This window comes from Myotis daubentonii, chromosome 4 (genome assembly GCF_963259705.1).
Source record: "Myotis daubentonii chromosome 4, mMyoDau2.1, whole genome shotgun sequence".
Classification (NCBI taxonomy): Eukaryota; Metazoa; Chordata; class Mammalia; order Chiroptera; family Vespertilionidae; genus Myotis; species Myotis daubentonii.
Window position 1 is genome coordinate 11,782,801 of NC_081843.1, and position 15,499 is coordinate 11,798,299.

A 15,499-nucleotide genomic window follows, 5' to 3' on the forward strand; every position below is an offset into this window, starting at 1 on the left:
TTTCCAAACGAGCTCTCCTTTCTGACTTTCCTCTGTGCCTTCCTTTGCTGATGCTTAGCTCTAGTGAAGCTTTAAAAAAAGTTTTTATTTTGAAAAAATTTAAAATAGACAATTGATCAGAATAGTATAATACCTAAACCCCTTCACCTACAGTCACCAAATGTTAGCATCTGGCCCCATTTCTCCCTTCTCCCTTCTCCCTTTCCTCCTCCTCAATAGGTAAACCTGTTCTTTACTCTGGCCCACTTATGTGCTAGTGTAGACAGCATGGCCACTCACGCCTGCGCACTCCGGCATGTGTCTTCTGAGAACAAGAGCCTTCTCTATATAACCACAATAGAATTACCGAATATGGGAGACTGGACATCACTATGATATTATTTACAACATAATGCACTTAATTTTCAATTTCTCTGAATTTCCCAAAACTGTCCTTAAATTTATAGCAATTCTCCTCCCAGGGCCCCACATAGCGTAACTGCGACGTCTCTGTACCCTCCTTTTGTCCAGAATAGTTGTCCTGTCTCTCCTGCAGCTGATATATTGGAAGACTCCAGGCCAGTTTTCTGTGGATTGTCCCTCAATCTGGGCTTATCTGGTTGTTTCCTCATTGAATTTCATTTTTGAAAAACATTTTCATCAACATTCCCAGCAATGAGGTCACAGGGGAGAGACTTGGCAGAGGAGAGGTCTTCTCAATCGTTGTTTAACACAGTTAAGCATAACTGATGGATGGCCCCCTGAACACCTTGCTCCCAGGCAGAATATCAATACTATTTACCACCGATCGTGCCCCTGTGGAGAGCTGGGCATTTTCAGAAGCAAAACCAGGTCAATGCCTTTCCCAGCTTGTAATCCCAAGGAACAGGAGTCCTGGGCTCTGGGTTTCCAGACTGGGCTTCTCTGAGGCCTGGGGAGCAACATCATTTCTCTACTCCTCAGTTCCCTCAACTATAAAATAGAATGAAAATACCTAGCACTTAACTCACAGGGTGATGCAGTGATGGATGGTACACACTCAACACAGTGCTCGGCACTTAGTAAGTGCTCATTTAATGTGAGCCTTTACTGTGATTATTTATTTATTTATTTATTTAGGTTAATCCTCACCTGAGGATATTTTTCCCATTGATTTTTTTTTCTTTTTTTTAGGGAGAGTGAAAGGGAGGAAGGGAAGTGGGGAGGGGGCAGAGACAGAGAGAGACAGAAAGAGAAAGAGAGAGAGAAACATCGATGTGAGAGAGACACATAAATTGGCTGCCTCCCACACGTGCCCAGGCTGGGGGCTGGAGATTGAACCTGAAACCCAGGTGAGTGCCCTTGACAGGGAATGGAACCCATGACCCTTTGGTCCTTAGGCCAATGCTCTAACCACTGAGCACACTGGCCAGGGTACTTTTTTTTTTTTTTAGTAACATCATTATTTCTCTTAGAAATATTTTTTCTGATATATCTCCTCAGGCAAGGACAACAAAAGAAAAATAAACAAATGAGGTTACATCATTTGTAGAAGGGGGATTGAGAGACTGGATGAAAAAGTTAAGAAGTATAAATTGGTAGTTACAAAATAGTCACAGGGACATAACCTACAGCATAGGGAATATAGTCAATAAAGTTGCAATAACTACATATGGTGCCAAGTGGGTGCTGGAAATACCAGGGGGGACACTTTGTAGAGTATATGATTGTCTAACCACTATGCTGTACATCTGAAACTAATGCAAAATAATATTGAATATAAGCTGTAATTGAAAAAGAAAATTTTTAAAAATAAATCTATACTTTATATGAAAAGCAAAAAAATAAATAAATAAAAATACCATTAAGCCAAATCTCTCGTGTATTATTTTAAATCTTCTGGTATGTTGGCCAGAGTTTTTTGTTAGAGCCAAATCCTGTTGCTATCTGTACTTTTCCCAAGCATAAAAAAGAATCTCTCGTGGAGCCCACCCTCTGGCCCAGCTGCTGGGCTACGGAAAAGACCCTGGCCCTTCATGGTAAGGATGCAGGAAAGCCGTCTCACCATTACATCCTGGATAGTTAAGAGGATCCTTGCTTTGTCCGTACTGCTTGGAAGGTTGGAATGTCCACGAGCGTTCTGAAGGGAGAAGAAGTTACCATCACAGGGTGTGGTGCCGGTCGGAGGTTTGGAATCCTAGGGACAAGCAGAGAGAACTGGGTATGGTAACTGCAACTTGTGTCCCTAAAGACATGCGGGGCCCTCATTCTCTCTATGGCCTCCATGCCTCCATCTCTCTCCTCACTAAGCCGTTCTCTGCTCTCACTCCCTCAGCTGATCTGATCAACCTCACCCCTGCTCTACCAGCACCACTGGGGAACAAGCCATTGAGACCAGGATTCAAACTCAGGCCACCAACTTCCCAAAACGGTGCCCTGAGCTGTGTGGGGACCAGCACAGAAAGATAACCACACGCATTGAGTAAAAACGGCAGGATTATCAAATAGTATGAAAGGTATAATCCTATTTATGTAAAAGCAACAATAAAAAGCAAAGGGGAAAAAAGGCACTCACTCAAAGGTTAATTACATGGTAATCAGAAACAGAAATACCTGAACAATGGAACTGCCCTAAAAATGCTCCCTCGTGTTTTCAAGTCTCACCATTGAAATTAATGCGGACTGAAGGGACCGCCCGGGAGCCCTGCTGGGGACAAGGAGATGTGCTGCTTCACTGGGGACGCTTGGTCAACAACTGCCTAAGTCCACCCACTGCCAACCGGTGGGTGAGCCGCCATGGGCCACGCAGTCTACGTGGCAGACCTGCTGGTGGCACATGGGTTGTAACGGGTCTTTAAGTTGTCTATATGTATCAGTAAGTAACGACTTTAAAACACTAAATTGCAACTGTGGACAAATATCCAATTCACCCCACTGAGGATCGAGGATCCCGAGGATCCGCACAAGGAAAAACTCAGAGAAGGATTCTAGAAGATGCATGCCTTCCTGTCGCCTGTCCTGCTCTCAGGGCCTGAGAACTAATCTTGGGGAACTGCACTCATTCAGTGGGAATGGGCCAGAGCCGGCACATTCCAGAAACAGCCTCCTCTTGGATAGAATGACATCTGCAGTTTTTAGTCTGCAAGGCTGCACAGTAATGATCTCTGGGCAGTGAGATTATGAACGAACTTTTATTTTCTTTAAACACTGAATTTTTATATTGATTATGCATTATCAGGGAAAAATATCTCAATAATAGAAATATATATACATTTAGCTCCATTCCTGTTACTTAAATGAAGCCAACATCATTTAAATGGAGCCTTATCATCCACTGCAACATGACTAAGACCTGCGGCTTTGGTGGAACTCTCTAGAGCAGTGGTTCTCAACCTTCTGGCCCTTTAAATACAGTTCCTCATGTTGTGACCCAACCATAAAATTATTTTCGTTGCTACTTCATATCTGTAATGTTGCTACTTTTATGAATCGTGATGTAAATATCTGATATGCAGGATGGTCTTAGGCGACCCCTGTGAAAGGGTCGTTCGACCGCCAAAGGGGTTGCGACCCACAGGTTGAGAACCGCTGCTCTAGAGAGAGGGCCCTCCTCTCACAGGAGTTGCTAAACTGCAAACAGAATTCCCCCCACCCCTGACTCAGAGTAGAACCCCTCGTCCTCACTCACCGCAGCTCCCAAGTCCTATGTGGTCTGAGCCTTGGCTACCTCTCAGTCCTCACCTCCCCCCCACCCCACCCATCGGTCACTGAGCTCCTGCCACCCTGGCCCCTGGCTCAGAGCCTCCACACCTGCTCTCTGTGCCCAGAGCGCTCTTCTCCAAATGGCTCACTCCCTGGCTTCCAGGAGGCCTCTGCTCACGTGTGACCTCACCAAGGCGAAGCCCTGCCCAGCACATCAAGCGGCAGCCCTGCCAGCTTTCCCCTGATAGGCACCATCACGTCAGCTCCTGGCCTGTGATATACTTGCTGATTGTTTTACCCTCAGTGCCAGGCCCTGTGGTGAGGACTGTGCACATGGGAGCACAGCCCCGTCTAAAGGGGACTGGTGCTCCTCAGCTTGCTGGTGCGTAAGAATGTGGCTCCCAAATCTTCCGATTTTTCAAGAGAAGCCCCAGCTTCAGACTTTGACATGGAATTTCCTGATTCCTAAATGTCAGCTAGTAATTCACACCTTGGAAAGCACCAGGCAAGTCAACGGGGTGGCGGCCAACAGGGCGTGTCTGCAGCACGCCGGCTGTGAACTCAGAGCCGCCAGAAACTGAAGTTCACAGGGAAGTGCTGGAAGGTGAGCGGCTGGTGTGTCTCAGCAGCGAGGTCAGGTGAAAAACACACGCAGACGTGCGTTTCCTTTGCGCCATTTCGGGCTGCACTGCGCACAGGGTGAGGTGGCCGAGTCATCCAGCCACACGCTTTTTTTCTTTCCCTGTTCGGATTGCAGCTCCTATGGCTTCTGCCTTTGCCGAAAACTGGCGCTGCCATTTTACTCTGACTTAGCAGGAGAGTCACTCCTGACTGTGAGGCCTACGGAGTGCCCCTCACGGGGGAGGAAAGGAAAGAAAGACGAAATCAAGCACTCAGAGCGGAGAAAATTCAGGGCTGGCGGAGCAGGGCACTGCGGATTCCCAGCACGCGCTCACGGGAATGCTAATGGGCTTAATCGCTTGTGAGGGACAGGCTGCCGTGTTTCAGGGAGCGTGGGAGCTTGCAGAGGAAGGAATACATGTTCTTGTAACAGGAGGAACCAACTGGTCAAAGGAGAAGAGGGAACTACTATGCCTCTTGCTCGAAGGGCATGTACGCATTCTGTGACATGTGCTGGGGCTGGGGCTGGGCTGGGGCTGGGGCTGGGGCTGTAACAGACGAACTTGGCTATAAACCAGCCAGTCCATGCAAAAGCAAGTGAGTGAGTGCTTGTAGGGTGTGGGGTGTGTGTGTGTGTGTTGTGGGAGGTAGGTGTTAAAGGTAATAAAGTCCACAATTTTGCTCACTGTAAAATTCCACTTCTATGGCTGGGGTAGAGAAACGAGGTCGTTGGTCATTCGGTAGAAAAAGACTCTTTTCCAGGAAGGAAGGAATAATAACAGAAAGTGTCCCGACAGCTGCTGAAGCACTGAGCCCAGGGCACGCCTACCTGTGGGTGACCCCCAGAAGCATCCTTTGAAGTGACAGTCGTGTCCCCATGTGGCTCAAAATCTTCAGAATAGTCCAGAGGAGGTTCAATATGGAGCCGCGAACCAGCTTCTGTTCTGATCTGCACAGATTTCTACACACAAAAATTCAGACCATTTCAGATAAGGTAGAACAGACACCTGGATGCCCCTGGGCGAGCACATGGGGGTTGGCTGCAGGGTGTCTGCGCACAGCTGCCTGTGGTCCTGCACGCTGGCCCAGCAGCGCCCCTGGGCCACCCAGATGGCTGAACCCCAGGCCACCCAGACAGCTAAAGCCCCCTCTGCTCCAAAGTCTTCACCAGTTCAGAATTTTTTAGTAACTTTTTAGCTTAAAATAACTTATCCATAGAATTCTGGATGTTAAACTTCTCAAATAGTTTTGTGATCAAATGCTTAGGAAACCTTGGGCATTTTTCTTCAAGACTTCTCAGGGCCTGCAATGTGCCCCCTCCCCCACCCGCCACACACACTTGTGGAAATCCTAAAATAATCACAGCGAGCAACGTTTCTCACACGTTCTGGGCCACGGAAACTGTGTGGTGGCCTCTCTTCCTCCCAGCATTCCTTGGGTCATTCTCTGGGAAGCCCACCCGGTGGTCCGATGTGGCAGACTGCGGCTGTCCCCCAGTGTCCACGTCCCCTCCTCCCTGGCAGCTGGGGAGCCGTGTGAACACTTACATCCTGGCCAGTGCAGGGGGCTGGGGGAGGGGTGTGTGTATCTGAGTGTGCCCCTGAAGGGAGGGCACAGCATCCCTTGCCCAGCTGAAACGTGGAGGTGGTGGTGAGAGCCGAATACTGAGAGAGGAAGCAGCATCGGGAGGATGGTGGAGCAACAAAAGAGCTCATGCCTGGGTTCCTCCGTGACCGCTCGGGGCAGGTGGCCGCACCGCTGACCTGTCCTGTCAGAGCGACATCAACCCTGGGCCTCTCTGCTTTAGCAGCCAAACCTGTACCTAAGCCACGCACCTGGCACCCAAAGCTCTCTACAGCGGCCCAGTCTCTTTCCTGCCCCGATTCCAGCGCACAGAGTCACGCCCCTGACAACTGGGCCACACGGAACTGCTGGTTTTTCAGTCCAGCATCTCCCCGTTCTTATTTCAGGTTCACCCCCCTTGCCCCTAGTCTACCCAAGGCCCAAGGGCAGAGATGGGACTGGGGCCTGATCAGGCAGCCCATTCTGCCCCTCCACACGCCCTGGCCCCTGGTTCAGGGGTGGGAATGGACCTAAGGCAGCCAGTGAGTAGTCAGGAGTGCTGCTAGAGCTGGGGGGGGGGGCAGGTGCCCCCTTCCCCGGTGCTGAGCTAAAGGGAGGAAGACACAAGCTGCTGGGACATCCTGCCCCTAATGCAGAGACAGAGAGCGGAGAGAAGAAGCAGAGTCCTGATGGGTTTGTTCAGACCCGAGTCAAGCGAAGACACTGCTTTCAACCCCCACCCCCACCCCCCAGTGCTGGCATGGAGCAGGCAGTGCGGGGCTAGATGGGCAGGGCTGGGTGGAAGCGAAGCACCCAGGGAGCAACAGCTAAGGAGGTGCTCCCTCTCAGGTGCCCTGCACGCACACAAATCCAAGAGGGAGGGTCCCCTTAAACTTCAGCCCTGGGCCTCACCCTGGTGCGGTGCTGGTGCTGAGAGAAGGGACAGGTCCGCGGAGCGGAGGGAGAGTGACTTAGACCACGCATTCCCTCCCCCGCGGCGTTAGAACCGTCCACGCGGTAAGATTCAGCTCCCCCACAAGCTTAGTGAACCAGCTATCGGCCTGACGAAGCAGGGCCCGAGGCCGGAGCCTGGGTGGCCTGCGGGCCGGCAGCGGTTAGGACAGGGCTCCCATCTCATCCACGCCCACTGCCGCCCCCACCAGAGCTCTCGCACTAGTGCACTTCACCAGCGCAAACCGTCGCCACGCCGAGTGCATGGGGTGCGTCTACTTGCTCCTTTAGTCCTCACGGTAACCCCAGGGGGAAACCAGGCACAGGTCTATAAGCCACCTGCCCGAGGTCACACAGCTGGGGGACCACAGAGCCTAGATTTGAACCTGAGCAGTTCGGCTCCAGAGACGGGTGCTGAGCAAGGTTTCCTTTCGAAAGTAAAGGTCTTAGGCTCTGACAGCCATACGGTCTCTGTCACAGCACTCAACTCTTCCATTGCAGCTCGGAAGCCGCCCCGGATGAGGCCTCACAAATGGGCATGGCTGCGGCTCAGACACTTTATTTGCAAAAACAGGCTGTGGCCAGATCTGGCTCAAGAGCTGGTGTTTGCTGACCGACCCCAGCGCCAAACCGCCACGCTATACAGTAGTTCCTCCTTATCACAGGGGAGACGTTCCAACCCCCGGCGGTGCCTGAAACTGCGGAGAGCACTGAGCAGCTGTGTGCTTTATTCTGTGCACACACACCTATGATGAAGTTTCATTTATAAATTAGGAACAGTGAGGGCTTAACAATAACTTGTAATAAAATAGAACAATTATGACAACAGACTGTAATAAAAGTTACGGGAATTATGGAGAAACGTGAGGGTCACTGGGACACAAGCACTGTGGTACCTCCACAGTGGATCCGATCACCGAGACGCCTCGTGACTAAGAGGCAGCCGGTCACAGCACGAGGTGCCGGACAAAAGGATGATTCACGTCCGGAGAAGATGGAGCCAGACAGCATGAGATTTCATCTTGCTACTCAGAGCACTGCACAGTTTAAAGTTAGGAACTGTTTATTTCTAGAATCTTACATTTAATCTTTTCGGACCCCAGTTGACCACGCAGGGGCACAGAGAATAAACATGCCCAGCCTGTGCTTTACAGTGGCCTTTGGAGAACAGGGAAATTAAAGAATTCCCTGAGACTCCAACACTCAGAAGAGGAAACAGGGACTGAGCTATCGATCATTAAAGCAGTGGTCGGCAAACTGCGGCTCGCCAGCCACATGCGGCTCTTTGGCCCCTTGAGTATGGCTCTTCCACAAAATACCACGTGCGGGCGCACGTACAGTGCGATTGAAACTTCGTGGCCCATGAGCAGAAGTCGGTATTTTATGGAAGAGCCACACTCAAGGGGCCAAAGAGCCGCATGTGGCTCGTGAGCCGCAGTTTGCCAACCACTGATTAAAGGAAAAGGTCTTAGCGAGAGTACAGGGCCTGAAGAAGGCAGGCGGGTGCCGCCTGCCCGAGAACAGGGAGGTGGGAGGCGCGGAGAGGTGGCCACGGACACTTTGCTCCCACAGGAGGTCCCGTCACTCGGCGAGCACCAGCCGTCTCTGGAACCCTGCGCTCCACTCTGCCTGCAGCCTCACCGTTTTGGGCTCAGGCTCCAAGTGTGGCCTCGCTGCCCCCGGGCTCTGCAAACTCACTCTCAGAGCATTTCCCAGCGTCAGCAGCGGGGCCCTTGGAGGTGAGCCCTCCGCGGGATAGGTAAGCCTGGGCTTTCCTGCCTAGGGCCAGGATGAAGCTGTAAACGCCTTGAATTTCATCACAGAGATGGATTTTCCATGACACCTTCAAAGAGAGGGTGCTCCTCCCTCCTCCCCAGGAACCACTCAATAACTGTCCAAATGCTGAACCCGTGCAAGAGAGGAGGAGGGAGGGGAGGGCGCACGCGGGAAGCCTCCTGGGCACGGGGCCCATGCAGAGGCCAGCCAGCCCCCGCCCTGGGTTGCTGCTCCTTTACCTGAGGGGGAGGGCTTGGACCAGGGCCTTGCTCTTCCACGTGCCAGCCCCGGCCTCCCCTGGGGATGTGAGAAATGTCGAATTTCAGGCCCCATCTCAGAGCTGGGAACAGAATCTCATTCTGACCAGACCCCAGGTGACGATGCACACACGGAAGTTTCAGTAGCGGGAGGCTGAAGAGGCTTTGTGGTGGTGCTGTTGTTTCCGCCCGTCCAGCGTGCGTTCCCCGGTCTTCTGGTGAGAGCACCCTGGTTTCCTTTTGGAAAATCCTCCCCTCCGCTCCCAGACCCCAGTTCAAGTGTTCCCATGGAACGGAGACCAGGGGTGGGTGGAGCAAGTGGCCCAGGCCTGGCCCATCTGAGCATTAGATCCTGCTGGCCCACAGTGACTGGGGGATTGGTTCAGGGGAATAGCAGGGTGACAGTGTGAGCGGGGAGCTGCTGGCGACCATCTTGGTACCACACAGGGCAACAGGGGAGAAGCAGACTTGAAAGATGGAGAAGAGCCCTGCTCCACTGTCTGAGCACCTGGATCCAGCCATGCCTGAATGGGGCTCCCACTGGCAAATAAGAGAGCTGGAATTCATGCAGCTCTGCTGGTCTCACCTGAATTATAAATGTGAGAGAGACCTTCCACATTCTAGGAGAAGCACTCATGTGCCTTCTCTCTTCTGCAGCTCTCTCCTCCCCCTTTCCCCAGACATACCACTCTCCCTTCCCAGGAGCTTGGCACAGCTGCTCGCCTGCCAACATGTGAGGAGACAGGTTTGCAGGAGGCACTAAGGCACTTAACCAGCAAGTCCTTACTGAGTACTGTCTGCATACATGTCAAGATACAAAAAATTTCAAAACCAATGCCCTGGCCTGAGGAGTCACACAGAACACATAGCAGGAGGTGTTTATGAAGCAACATGTGACACAACTAAAATGCTGAGTGGGTACCAGAGAGGGGAATAAATAGTCCCTCCATCTGGCTGGCACTCCCCCCTCAGCCCCAGGAGGCACCTCTGCCACCCCTGGGAGGTGGAGGGCGGCTCTGCCCACATGACGGGCCCACCTCCCCATACAGAGTGCGAGGCTGGCAGGTTCCAGCCCCAGGCACGCCAGCTCCCTGCCTCCCACCTTCACGCCTCCCAAGGATGATGCCTGGCTGGCTCCCTGCCTCCTACACTGCTTTACCCCCAGTGGGCGTTGCTAAGCAGCTGCTCCCTCCTGCCCACTTGCAGGGCTCAGACTTGGGTAGAGCTTTGCAAGCAATCATAGACCAGGACAGAATTTAAAAGCCCCAGCCCCAAACACCCATGTTCCAGTCTACCAGCCACTCCTGGCCCGCCATGCTCAGCGTCACGTGAGTGTCAGCAGCGTTGTAAGGTATGCACTAAACCTCACTGTCAATTAGATCAAGGCCGGCCTGCAGGGTGGTGAGGCTGTGCAGTATCAAATGGCGCCCTCTAGAGGCAGGAGCGCTCTGAAGACAATGACAAAGGCAGGTTTGGGGTGGGGAGTCATCTACCTTATTTGATATGTTCTTCCTGGATTTGTCTGATCTCTTACAAATAACAGCCCTCGACACTCAGTGTCACGCGAGGCCGCTGTAAAGGCCGACGCTTTACGGGCTGTTTCATTCACTGTCTTCGCTGCAGGGGTTTGCACAACTCAGAAAGGAAAACAAGGAAAGGGCGTCCAAGGCCTCACAGGTCCACCGTGAGCTTTCCTGGGGGCGCCTGAGCTGCCAGCCCACAACAGGAAGCCAGGTACACAGCGGAGGGGGCAACGCCACCGCTGCTGTAATAATGGCAATGAACTTGCTTTCCCGGCCTTTCAGGAAAGCCCACCCCACCGTAAATTGCTGGAAGGCCAATCCCTTCACTACCAATTTAATGCTAAGAGCCGATGACTTTCATCAAATCTGACAACATTTTAGTCAACGACAGCTCTGTTGATTAGGCTGCTGTCCACCCACGTATTACAAGGCCGGGGAAGCCATAAATCTTAATCCTCGAAAAGCAGCAGAAAGATCTAAGGCCAAGAAGTGTGTGTGTGGGGGGGGGGGGGGGGGGCGACGACAGTGCTGACCAGGGCCCATCTATCACCGCCAGGGCTCCACAGGGCAGGTGGCAGCTCGGAAGCCCAACAAAGCAGCACCATCCACCTGGCTGGTTCCTCAGAACTGGAGTCCCAAGAAGGGCTTCGCGGGTGCCGCTGGGCAGCCTCCCGACCCGCAGTTAGCTGACTCTGTGACTTGGTGTCCAGGGGTCCTCAGGCCGGTGAGCCCGAGGCAGCCCCTTCCAGCAAGGGCAGCTCTACCCAAAGTGCTTCCTAGCTGCTGGGCAAGACCCTAAGAAGGAAAATCTGTCCTGCTCGAGGAGGTTTGGGGCTTGGTCAGTAGAAAGGGGATGTGTGACTCAGAGTTTAGGGGAGACACTGAGAAAGACGGGCAAGGAAATAGGTTGGAGAGGCAGGGATGCGGCGGGGAGGAGGTGGAGCCAGCCGGGTGGAGACCGTGACCGCTGTGTCCCTGCTGACCAGCCAGTGCAAGTGCACAAGATGACTGTGTGGCCACACCTGTCTCTCCTGCTGGTACGGGAGTAACTGAAGGGCTGGGCAGGGCTATGGTCCCTGGACCTCCTGAGGGGGTGGCTTTTGAGAACTGGCCACCTCTAGCCATCGGAGACTCTGCTACCTTGACCCCTGGCTGCCTCTAAGGACAGTGGAGCCCATTCAAAAGGGTAGAGAGACTACCTTCATCTCTGTCTTACACACCCGAAACCTGTCCCCTAGAGCGCCCTTCCATGGAGAACTTGCTTCATAACGCCACCACTCAGGGCCAAAGGAGACCAATCCAGTCTCCTCCTAAGACAGTAACAGTGCAGGCGGCGCATCCAGTTCATTTAGGGCCGCCTTTGTGCACTGGCCACCAGCCTCCTTTCAGCCCGACCCCACTTCCTAGTGTCCTCACTGTGCCACTCACGGGGCACTCGCCCTCCAGACCTTCCCTCTCATCTTCAGGGGTCAGCTCCGACGTGGCCCCTGGGAAGCCTCTGCAGCCACCCTCTCTCGAGCACCTCTTCCCCCAGACACTGTCATCTCAGTGCACTCTTCCCTCTCTCTCACACGCTTGTTGGTTTGCTTACGTGCTTTTCATCCTTGGCCTCTCCACCCACGCCCCGTAAAGCAAGCTCCAGGAGAGCGGGCCTGGCCTGCATCACTCACTGCTATGACCACAGTACCAACAAGTGTCCAGAATTTAGTAGGTGCTCGTAAGTGATCCCAGAATGAATGGAGGACCGATGCGTGAGGAGTGAGGAGCCCTGGTGTCCCCAGGCAGACCGCCCTCAGCGCTTGCCCTGCACTGACTACAGCAGTCATATATTTTACTGATGCTTCCTCAGTGCCGGGCGCTGCTTGAAATGCTCGCCAAACATTGGCTCATTCCATCCTCGTTACCAGCCCTGTGAGACAGGTACCATCATCAACCCTACTTATACTTCAGAAAACAAGCACCGCGAGGTTTAGCAACTCATCTAGGACCGCGCAACTAGTCAGTGATGCAGCCAAGGCCTTGAACCTGGGCATTGGGGTGCTGAGTCCATACTCTTAACCACTTCTCTGGACTTGTCTGTCACCTGCTGCCAAGGGCTCCTACCTGAAGCACAAGCAGAGCCCCCGCTGATGGGCCACCTGACACACTGTGAGCACATCTTTCCCAGCAGCCCTGGGAGGTTTCATTGACGAGGAGCCCAAAGTTCAGAGAGGTCACACTGTCAGCTCCAGGGCACATAGCTAATAAGGAATTTGTCTGACTCCAAAGCCCTTTCCCTCCTACTCCTTAGGGGTCACAGGTTCAAATATCCCACAGAGCCAGGTGGGAAACGGAAAGATGTAAGAGGAACAGTAGCAGAGCAGATAAAATCCAACTTCCACTGGGCCTCAGCTCTGGGACCCTAAAGGAGCGGTGGGGACTGCAGCAAACCAGCGGGCTTGTCCCCTAACCAGGCAAACTGCTCCCTGGCTCCCACTGGTGGCTGCCTGATAGGAGGGGGCCCAGCCTGGGGGCCCGATCTTTGCATTTTTCTAGAGAAGCAGGAATAGAGCTTCTTAAAAATTACATAAAATCTTTTGGCCCAGCCAGTGTGGCTCAGTGGTTCAGCATGAGCCCATGAGCCAGGAGGCCGCGGGTCAATTCTCAGTCAGAGCACATGCCCAGGTTGCGGGCTCGATCCCCATAAGAGGTAGGCAGGAGGCATTCCTCTCCCTTCCTTTCTAAATTCAATAAAAAAAAATTTTTTAAATTATGTAAAATCTTTTTAATTTAAATGTTAGCAAGTGACTAAGTCTTGTTAACTATGTGAGTTCAAAAACACGTCATGGCTTGAAGTTGTTAACTTGGAGTCCACCAGGCTGGTCCTCCGAGTGTTTGAAAACAGTGGTCGCATCTCCCTCCCAGTGAGCAGTTCCCACATCCTCATGGTAAGGTCCTCCAGGGCGGGAACAGAGCCTTATTTGATTTTTTATTTTTAACTCCAGAGCCCCGCCCATGGTAGTAATTGTTTGTTAGATTAATGGACGATTTCTTTCGTAACATGGCTCTGGTCCACTCAGCACTGCTGAGTGCTTCCTGGGGCCTATGGTTCTGAGGGGTGGTCCCAGAGCACTGTGCGGGTGGTGCAGCGTTGATCTGGTCAGTAATGGGGGGGAGTGGGGGGTTGACCCCGGTACCCATTCCACTCTCTCCTAAGATGCCTTCCTGTTCAGCAGAGGCGGAAAGCTAGACACTACACCTTGCCAGACTCCCTTCAGCTGGGGTTCTGGACGCGCCTCAGGTGAGCCCATCAGATGGCCTCACACCGGCAGGGAAAGCAGAAGCAAGGTGAGGCTGTCTGTGCCCAGCACAGTGGTGGAGGGGTGGATCAGTGACAAAGGCGACGGGCTTTTCAGCAACATCCCACCCTGGCTCCACAGGGCGTCTCTTCACCGTGTTGCCCTAGCAAGCACAGCCTCACTCGGAGGCCAGCGGCTGTGGCTTCTTCATTCCTGGGTCACAGCTAAGGTGACACATCCCGGTTGCTGACCCCACCCCTCCCCTACTGTGTCCCAGGCAGCAGCTTCTCTGGCAGGTCCGGCTGAGATGCTGAGTGCCATTCCTGGAGGCCCAGCCCAGAGCCCATCCTCTGCCAGCCCAGGGATTTTGCAAGCAGTTGATTCCCTGCATCACATTCATTTCTGATTAAAAGAGCCTGAGTGGTCTCTGCTGTTAGGCACTGGCTGACCCCTCACTGATATGGTGCAGAAGGACAATTACAGTGTTCATGGCATCAGGAAGCCAGGAAATTAGCCATGATTAGGCCCTGTGAAGTGTGGGACCACAGGGAGAGACTGGGAGGGATGCTAATTAATCCTAGGCCAAGTCTTTTAAATTGCACAGATTCTGGGGCAGCCATTAAGTCACAGACAGGATGCAAATATGGCTCCTGATAATAGAAGGCTCTCAGAACAACTAGAAGGATGGTCTGAAGTGGGAAGTGGAGAAAGACCTCATTAATGAGAAAGTAGCATTCAATGCTCAGAACAAAGGAGCCCTCCAGCTCCCCGCCCTACAGGCCCTGCTCCCTGGCACTGGAGCTGCCGAGCAAGAACCCCCTCCCCCATTTAGTCAGAGCCCCACCAATGTCTCTGCAGAGAAGCGGAGGGCCACTGGATTTGGAGTAACAGATCCAGGGTTGAAACCTCAGCCTACCCTTCTCCCTCAGTAGCTGTGTGACTCTGAGCAAGTCACCTTACCTCTCTGGGCTCACTTTCTTCAGTGGCACAATGAGGACTTACAGATCTACAGGGTTATTGTAGAGATGGGTCAATAAAGTATATGAATTTACTCGTAGATCCATACATATAGTACAATGCAGTACTTCCCAATCTTGGTGAGCACAGGATTAAAACGTATATACACACCATTGCTCAAGCCTCACCTCAGACCAAATGAGTCAGAATCTCTGGGGGTGGAGCCTGAAAATCAGTATTTTAAAAACTCCCAGGCGATGTGAACGTGCAGTGGAGGTTGTGACAAACAGGTCCCTGGTCAGGTGTGAGTAACTGCAAGGTAAGGTATAAGGACTATATGGGCAAGAACACTGAGCTTGGGGCCAAAGCTCTGGGTTCGAGTCTCGATTCTGCCCCTTCTTAGTGGTTGACCTTGGAAAGCTCACTACCTTTTCTGAACATTCATCTCCTCAGCTCCCTTAAAAGAGGAAGGACATTGAACGTTACCCTATAGGTCTCCTGTGAGGGCAAAGGAAGGAGTCACACGGGAACTGAGTCCACATCTGGTACCAGCAGGGGCTCAAAAATGCAAGCTACTGGCAGCAGCAGCCTCAAGGCAATCAAAGTGGCATCTCAGGTCTGTGGGGCAGGTGCTGTCTTTTCACCCACTGCATGTCTGGCATCTAAGACCGTGCCTGACACATAGTAGGTGCTCAATAAAAAACAGCTAGATGAACGAGTCATCATGACAGGGCTGTGAGTCCCACCTGTGATAGCCCAGAAGGGAAGATCATGCCGAGAGAGAGGCTGGAGGATCCCCTGGGCCCTCTGCCCTCCAGAGGCCAGTGCCACATGCAGAGAGGGCAACGCTGCCGTGAGTGCCCAGCCAGCCCACCCACTGCCCACCGAGATTCTCAACGCCCCGCCGAGATTA

At 52.8% G+C, this 15,499-nt stretch overlaps 1 protein-coding gene across 6 annotated transcripts in view; it reads right to left on the reverse strand.

Annotated features, from left to right (window-relative positions):
- The window catches only part of KATNIP (katanin interacting protein), a 207,708-nt gene that overhangs the window by 107,795 nt on the left and 84,414 nt on the right, over positions 1–15,499 (reverse strand). For all 6 annotated transcript variants that reach the window (XM_059692465.1, XM_059692463.1, XM_059692464.1 and 3 more), the window contains 2 exons: positions 5,111–5,242; positions 2,024–2,155 (listed from right to left, as the gene is read on the reverse strand). In XM_059692465.1, the coding sequence (XP_059548448.1) occupies positions 2,024–2,155; positions 5,111–5,242 (264 nt within the window). The remainder of the gene's footprint in view (positions 1–2,023; positions 2,156–5,110; positions 5,243–15,499) is intronic.